General features: G+C 49.3%; 1 protein-coding gene across 1 annotated transcript; it reads right to left on the bottom strand.

Moving 5' to 3' along the window:
- Positions 1 to 304: 304 nt before the first annotated feature.
- Positions 305 to 1030, bottom strand: LOC124664923 (lachrymatory-factor synthase-like). Its single transcript, XM_047202337.1, has one exon. It carries the CDS (start codon positions 1028 to 1030, stop codon positions 422 to 424), a length of 609 nt encoding a protein of 202 aa, XP_047058293.1. The 3' UTR covers positions 305 to 421.
- Between the last annotated feature and the right edge of the window lie 7719 nt (positions 1031 to 8749).

The following is an 8749-nucleotide window of genomic DNA, read 5'->3' as shown; positions in this document are numbered from 1 at the left end:
AGATGTCTTAGATTTGTCCAAAGCATAGTGTAAAATATCTATTTATGGATAGAGGTAGTATATAAGAACAGGTAAGGGGCAAAGATTACCCATCTAAACTTTTTCATGACAGATATGCAGTGCACATGCACTTGGTAAAAAAAATTGGACATTTGATGACTTCCATACATTACGGGATCGGTACGTTTATACTGGGCACGTACAGTACAGGAGTCCTTCCGTATTAGTAAACGGTAGGTACGTACATACATACATGATGATGGCAAGTCGGATAACGTAGTGCCGCTAGAAGAAAGTCAAGAAACAAGACGATCACAGCCGGAACATACATCATACGTACGTCAGTACGTGGTACACCGTACACTGGTACTGTGGTGCACGTGTACTAGTGACGTGAGTACGTCCAAAGCGTTCACAAAGCTCAGACGGCGATAGAGTTGTCCAGCCTGAGCTCATCGGCGGCCTCCAACCCGGCCGCCACGCTGGGGCCTGCGGCGGCGGCGGCGCGCGCGGACAGGACGTGCTCGCGCACACGCGCCGCCATGCCGTCCAGCCCGGCCTGAAGGCGCGCCACCAGCGCCTCCTTGGGCGTGCCGCGCACAGGCTCACACTGGAACTCCCACCGCAGCTCGCACCCGGCGGCCGGCGCCGCGGCGGCGACGACGCGGAAGGCGGCGAAGAAGGCGCCGAAGCCCATGTTGTTGTCGTTCATCTCGTAGCGGAAGAAGCGGCGCGCCTGGTCGTGCTCGAGGAGCGTCTCGTGCGCCCAGTCGGCCGGCGTCCCGTCGCCGGGCGGGGTGCCCTCGCAGTAGCGCACGCACCCTGCAGCCGGCGCCGCGGCGCCCGCCGCCAGTCGGCATATCGGCACGCGCGGGTGCCACCGGTGGAACGCCAGGAAGTCCGACAGGAGCGCCCACGCCTCCTCCGCCGTCGCCGCCGGCACCGCCGACACCACCCGCCCCTCCCACTCCCACGCCTTGCTCTGTGGTGCTGCAGCTACGGCGCCACCGGCGCTGGCCTCCGTGTCCATCGACGACAACCCTTGGCCAGCTTTCTCTGCCCTGTATTGTAGGACAGTTCGACCGTGCGAGCAGATTAGTGAGTGAGTGAGGGAGTGAGTATGTGTGACTGATGCCTACGGCCGACTTGGCGCCATTTATAGAAGCGCGCGATCGGCCGGACCATGTGTGGCTTGAACGGTCTTTGTATGGTGCGTACTTCTATCAGTACGCAGTTGTTGCATTTTTTTCTTCTAAATTGAACAAAAGAAACACTATCTTACTAGGTTGTTAAACTTAGAGTTGCACAAAAAATAGTGTGCACCTTTAGATATTGAAATGTTCAATCGTTCGGCTCCAGTTAATTTCTAAATCTGAAATTACAGGCAATTTCGAAAATATGCAACTGCACAATATTATCACTGGATAATAAACAAATGAATGGTTAAGATCATCAACTTAAAAGCACTTCTCATTAGACCTACTGTTTTCACGTTTGGCATTATCCGTTTGATCGCCAAAGAGAGCCCACACAGATTCTCCCACGAAATTGTGGTGGGGAAAATTCCCATCCGATTTCTCATTAGACTTCTTTGCACCTTGTTTATTGTGCTCTCTAAAATTGGTTGGATTTTCTGACAGTGACTATTTCGTAATTATTAGCTCCAATGGCGGAAAGTCAAAGCTCGAACCCATCACATGAATCAAAATTGCAAAGAATGACACGTAGAGATGGCAATGTGCCCTTTCCCCCGCAAACCTGTGGATAATTCATCTACTAAGGGACGGGTATGGAGAATTTCAATCCCTCACTATTTCTATCTAAATTGGGGATGGGGATAAAAATATCTCTCCATCCCTGTTGGCGCTATACCCCGTTATATGCTTGTATTTACATATAAATTAGTATATTTTTTCGGTAATATGTTGTACCTATATTTAACATATGATATTAATTTATTGTCAATTTACCACATATTTATTACAAAAGTTGCTTTTTTTGTGTGTAAAAAAGTAAGATCATAAAATTATGAGAAGAACATATGAATTTAGTTTCTCGATGGGGGTGCAGATGAGAAATAAATCTCCCCGGTGGAGAGGAGGCTCGCTGCCACCCCGAATGTACGTGAACGTTTTGCAATATGTATTGCTCTCACCAAAAATCCCGTTTCCTCATTTACCTCGCTCCTTTCTGGCTTAGAGAGGCACAGATTGAGGCAGAGCATGGACAGGTCAGAACTATGCCACTGGAGGTAATGACTAGGATGACAGTTGACACAGGTTCGCTGCGGCTGAGGGTTAGAGCATCCCCACTCGTTTGGGCTCCCCACGCCCAAATCCGGCGAAATTTTCGTCCGGATTGGAGGAAGATTTGGCGTGGGGAGGCCCATTTTCCCAGCCGCGAGCCCAGGATGGATGCAACGCAATACGACGAATTCAGACAAAATAGGCGAATTCGTTCAAACATAAGCGAAATTTAATGATATTTAACATATAGAGGCGAGTTCGTACATAAATAGGCCGAATTCGTACATATATTTGAATTCGGCGATTGGCAAACTAATACTAAAACTAAGCGGCCTCCTACATGCCGAAATGGCGGTAGAAGGTCGTGTAGTCGCCGCCGTCGTCGTCGTCGCTGGAGCCGGCGTCGTCCGAGGCGGCGGCGCCTCGTACCCGGCCGGCTCGTGCCTCAGCCGGCGTCGCCGGCGCGTGGAGGCGACGGCCGGAGATGTCGTCGTCGCTCGCTCTCCTCGAGCTTGATCACCTCCCCGGGCGCGGCGTTCCGCGAGGACGACGGTGCGGCGGCGCGGCGGCGAGTTGTCGCGCGGCGGCCGGATCCAACATCCGCCGGCCGCCGCTCCTCCTCCCCGGCGCTCCCGGTCGCGCGCCGGACCACTCCGACGCGGCGTCAATGGGGAGGGTGTTGTCGGCGGGCACCGATGTCCTTCGGCCGACCTGGCGATCGCCCTCCGCCACCGCGGCGTCCTCCGCGCGCTCGCCTCCTCCTCGGCGAGCTGGTTGGCGGCGGCCGCGGCGGCCCGATTCTTCGCCGTCTTCCTCTTCCGCCGCGTTGCGGCGAGGAGGGCTGGTCGCGGATGACGAGCGCGCCGTTGCTGCGCCCTCTGGTCGGCGGTGGAGACGCCGGCTCCTTCTTCACGGTGGCCGGAGACGGCCACTCCTTCTTGACGGTGGCCGGCATCGACCCGCCGGACCTAGACGCCGATCTCGATCCCGACGACGAGGAGGACGGCGCCATCCTCCTCGGTATCCGGGAACTACCGGTGCCGGCGTGACACGGCAGCCGCCACCGGCGGCGGCATCCCCGAGGACGGGGAGTTCCCGTCCTCGATGTGCGCGAGCACATTCTCGAGGGTGCGGTTGGGCGCGCTCCACCATCGGCGGCGGCCGGCGGCGTTGTTCCTTGCCGGAGGAGGAGGAGGCCGTCGTAGCGGCGAGTTCGCGTTCGTACCTTCGCCGGAAGAACGCGATCCACGCTTCGTGGTTGTCGGGGAAGAAGCGCGGATCCGCGCGCTGCTCGTCACTGAGAGTGGCGAGCACCTCCTCGATCGCCGTTTCGAGTGCGCCGCCACCCGTTGGCGGCGGCGGGATCGGCATGCCGCCTGCGCTCAGCCTCCAGCCTCCCGGCGCGCGGAAGTCCGGCGGCGCGCAGGTAGCCCGCCGCGTGCAGGAGTCGCCCCTCCCATTGGTGGAGAGAGCGGCGGCCGAAGCCGTTGTTGGCCGCACCGTCGTTCGCCATTGCTGGTTCCTTCGAGTTCGGGGATGATTTGGGGGAAGACGAGTGAGGAGGTGAATGCGGGGCAGCCGGGGTAGTTCGGCGATAAATAGCGGTAGGCGCGCATGAAACCGAGGCGACGGCATTAACTCGCCGCGTGGAAGCTACGCGTCCGGCGAATGCTGACCGGCGGCAGGCTTTTACGGCGCGCGGAAGACGATGCGATGAGGACGACGATCGGTGTCTCTCGCCGACAAGTTGGGGCCACCGGACGCGCGGGAACGTTTCGCGCGCTTTCGTTTCGTCCGGAGTCCCCGAGCGCCCCCGGGGGCCGGGGATGGCGTGGGCTCGCCGGATGGATGAAGGGCCAAATCCGGACGAAAACGAGGAACCGGGGGCGCAACTGGGCCGAATTACGCCGTCCGGATGGAAAAAACGCTCGCCGGGGGCCTCGACGGGGGCACGAGTGGAGATGCTCTTAGAGTAGGGATGCGAAGCACTGCCGATCCGGCACGCTCCGTATTCAAACTTAGAGAGTTTATAAGTTCATTTTAACTAAGTTATACTAGGTTAGTTTAATTTGTGGTGCCATATCACTTTTGCAGGCCTATGCGGGACACCGAGCTACACTCCTAGTTAGGGAGGAGGATTGACATGGGTGTAGTGGTAGTTGTAGCCCAGATTTTGGAAGGAAACGAAGAGCAACAACAAGGTGAGAGAGAGAGAGAGAGAGAGAGAGAGAGAGAGAGAGAGAGAGACAATGGGTTAATATCGGAAAAACGGATAATGTCTAGGCCTTTAGAGGAAGATGTTAATATCGGAAAAACGGATAATGTCTAGGCCTTTAGAAGAAGATATAATGGTGGTAGAAATTGTAGTTGGTGGCAAACTAGAAAACAAATCGACTACTATTGCTTAGTTTGTGGTATCTGAGCTTTGTTGCACTATGCTTATTTTATAACATGTTGTTTTAAATTAGCTACATGGGTGCGGAAAAGCAGCCTGAGTAAACACAAAAATATATAAAAGAAATAGGACGAGTGACCGTGAATAGATAGAACCGCCAGGCATGTGAGCTTGGATATCTGATCGGAGGCTCTTCATCGCGACGTGCACGGAACACATGAAAAAACAGTTGTTGTACTCAGCGCGCAGGTAGAATACGATCGTAGAATGTGTGGTCCCCGGCCGGACAGTCAGAAAAAGCTGTGTCAGACGGGCCTGTGGCACCCAGGACGGTCGTGCGTGTCGGGTGGTAAAAATAAGGTTTTACTGCTTCAGGGTTGTTTCAAGTACTCTGGCCACGTCCACATCGCCCCTTATCCTTCCCCCCTCAATTCTCAAATCGCTCGTCCACCAGCCGGCCGTCGTCGTACGCCGCCGGCCTAGGTTGTTCTTGACTCGAACAGTGCATGCATGTTTATTGACTAGTCCGGCCCCATGTGCGGCCCGTGGCTACGATTTACCTATTATACCCTATATAAAAGCTAATTAATTTTGGTTACCCAGATTGTTTTGAACACTGTAGATGAGCTAATTTTCTCTCCATCGCTTCAGCCATTGGGCAACGCGTGTCCATTTTCGTGAGAGTTCACCGCTCGGGTCAGGTAGATTAGTTTTCCTTTGATTTTTTTTTTCATCCTGAGCCTTCCGGTTACCGGTTGTCCCTCATTCTACTGCAACGCAGTCTTGACATGGGGTTACCGATCATCCTGGATTAGTGTCGTCTACCCCCGTTTTGCACCGCTTTGGTTATATCTAGACAACTCCGGCTCTCTTCCGTCTCCATCTTGGCCATCCTCATTCTTGTTCTCTTCATCTTCACCAATCCACATCCAGCAATCCACCCGGACCCTTCGAAAGGTCTAGATGTGTCCGTGTCTTCTGGATCATCGTTGACGTGCACGACCGATTGTTTCTCCTTCCTCAAGATGTGGCCCACGGCAACTGATGCGCGTGGGGGCTGATTGTGGAGCGACGATTCCTCAAGGCGGAGGGGCGCAAGAAGGCCAGCGTCTCTAGCCTATCTTCACCGTCGCTATGGAAGAGGTCAAAGTTAGGGTCTGCCGGCGGCAAGATCGGCAAGGTACGTTTCCGATGCCTGCCCTAGCTGTGACTCCGCCTCCTCCTTAGACCACTGGAGCGCACGCCGTCGCGAGTCCAACATGAGGTCACCCCCTCTTCGAGCAATTTCTCGCGCCGATCCTCTTCCTCCCTTGCATCCCCGTCTCTTCGTAAGCCTCCCGATTCATGAAATTTGGAAATTCCTTGACACTGTAATTAATCTACAAAAGGGACATGATTCAATCCGGCCCCTCACCAATCCCTTTCTTCCCTGACCTAATAACTCTGCCAATTTCATGTCCAAACCAGGCCGTATTGGATTGTAACCAATCTCATGATTGTTGATGCAGGAGCGGAGGTGCTCTACCAACGTGATTCTTGAAACAGATCGGTCTGCCGCCGTCACACGGAGGCTGGCAGGTGCACTGTCTATTGTCCATCTGTTATATTCATCGCAGAACCACACAATCGGTTTGGTCTGCTCACTGTCGTTTAATCAAGAAAAAACGATTTTGTAGATGTCACATGTGTTAGTCGATTATCTGCTGTTGCTGCCTGTAGGGAGGGGATGCAATGCAGTTGAGGTTATGTCTCATGTCTTCTCTGCATCTGAGACATCAACGACAAGGTTGACGCCAGCCCAACGTGGTTTAGCTGAAGGCCACAGTTTGGTAAGGTGGTCCTATTGTCTTCAATTCAGGTTGCTTCTACATTCCGAAGGCAGGTTGCTTCTACATTTCGAAGGAATATCATGTACTCCCAGTGGTGGTAGATGTGAGAACAAACCTGTAACTTATAGCTTCAGAAGTACCTAAACTAATAATGTTACTAGACAGGAATTTCAGAGATAGAAACTTTCAGTGCTTCTTCATTGCTGTTGGATTGAATATTCCTAGGTATTCAGCCTATGGAATGTACTTTTAGTATGCACGTGTGTTATTGATGCAAACAGAGATAGGCCTAAACATAGGCTGTATTATTTGGAATTAAATATGCCATGTGCTCTCATAATTTTCACATGAGAAAAACTTGAAGAAAGACTGAACGAAGGCTCCCTACTAGAAACTCGGTAGTTAATTCTGTAGAAATATAAACCCACATGTCTATATCGATAGAGAGGGCATTTTGGTTCATGGAAGCTGCTAGATTCTGGAATTCAAGGTAAACTTGAGCTGATATTGGGCGATGAAACAACAAGGATCTACCTTGAAAAGAATGAACCAAGTTAAGTTTTACCTGATAGGGAGGGCATTATGCTTTCATTGTTATAGTAGTGTTACTTTTCAGTTGTTATATTTTTCTACCAAGTTCAGTTTTACAATGAATAAACTCACATTAATTTACCTTATTTGTTCCTTCTGCATATTTCCACCGTGTTACAGGGGTCATGAGCAGAGATGGCACATCGGCTATCATGCCTACGGCTAGAAAGCGTGATGATAGGAAGACATATAGAAAGCACATAAGCTGCATATCCTTCCAGCATACTTTCTTAAGACATCTGGTACACCTATGAATTTTGTGTCCTCTTTTTGTTCATCTGATCTGTATGACTACTATATTAAGTAATTTATATATGTATTCTTCATAAATTTAGATTGTATGATTGCATTGATTTATAAGTTGTCAGCTATTTATTTTGTAATGTGTTGATCATATGCTTAGTGATTCTTTTCTACTGTCCGTTTATCAATATCATTTCAAATGTGTACGGTGTTTTCTTTTAAGTAACTCCAACGTAGATGCATTATGAACAAACGTTTCAGTAACAAGAGCAATGTTTACAATGGATTTTCATTATATACTACTACTTATTTAATGAAAAAAAAATTGTCGGTGATCAGCTCTAAACTTTAGTCTTCTGTATATTTATGTTTGATAGTGGAAAAATCACATTACTTCCAAGGTTCTACTTTGCAATTGAATTCACATCCATGGAATGTGAACATTACTTGGAAAATTTTAAATCTGCAAATTATTCCATCTGAACATACGTATCTTCTTGATATGTATTGTTCGTATATTCTTTAAGAAAAAATGTGTACTACTTTTCCTTTGAGATATCACTCCTTAGATTACCTTCAAGAAAATGTATATTTTATTTTCTCTGATTTCACTATTGCTAATAAAATGGCTTTTAGATAGGTGATGTAAACCCTCATGCTGACAATATATCACACCTTCTGAAGTTTGTAGCTTTTTGTATATGGCCTTACTCTGCCAAAGATAATTGCGACCAACTGGCCACAGGTTGAGATATTCATTCTACCATTCAGGTTAGTAGTTGAGTAATTCATATGCTTGAATCTTCTTTGCATTCATAACGAATGACATAAATAGATTTTTGATTTTTTTCTGTATATATTGATTGCCATTCAACAAATAAAACCTCCAAACGTATATGTATGATATTCCCTTGAAAGACATGAAATTAAATTAAGATCCATGGCCTAATTAAATATCAGGTTTAAATGTTAATTTCTTTTAATGATGGACAAGCAGTTTCCTGTTTGGATGACATATAGAAATCTTTAGTTCTCAATTGTTCAATAAAAGTAGCATTGTTTTGTTTTCGATTTATTAATCCATGATCATTTTTATACAATATATTATGTCTATGTTCCTGAGTTGTTTGTTGTACGAATATCCAGTTTTCTCAACAAGGGCTTAGCCCAGTGGTTGGGGTCGCAGTGGCGCACCCTAACGACCGGAGTTCGATTCCTGTCAGGGACGAATTTCGGAATTGTCACGCCAAGTCCCGCTTCTACTTGTCACGCCAAGTCCCGCTTCTACTATATCAAAAAGTGTCTAGTTCCTCCTAGACACGGTTTCATTTTTCTGGATATTCGTGATAGATAGACCAAACGCAATCTCCTGAACCATTTGCCATTAAGATTACCTACCATGGTTATCTTAGATGCGCTGCAATATTGTGTAGTGAACTTTGACG

This window comes from Lolium rigidum, chromosome 6 (genome assembly GCF_022539505.1).
Source record: "Lolium rigidum isolate FL_2022 chromosome 6, APGP_CSIRO_Lrig_0.1, whole genome shotgun sequence".
In the NCBI taxonomy this organism is placed as follows: Eukaryota; Viridiplantae; Streptophyta; class Magnoliopsida; order Poales; family Poaceae; genus Lolium; species Lolium rigidum.
This window is presented reverse-complemented; position numbering and strand designations above follow the sequence as displayed.

Coding starts and splice junctions, on each gene's coding strand:
- LOC124664923 (XM_047202337.1), bottom strand. CDS start 1,030: ATGGACACGGAGGCCAGCGCCGGTGGCGCCGTAGCTGCAGCACCACAG.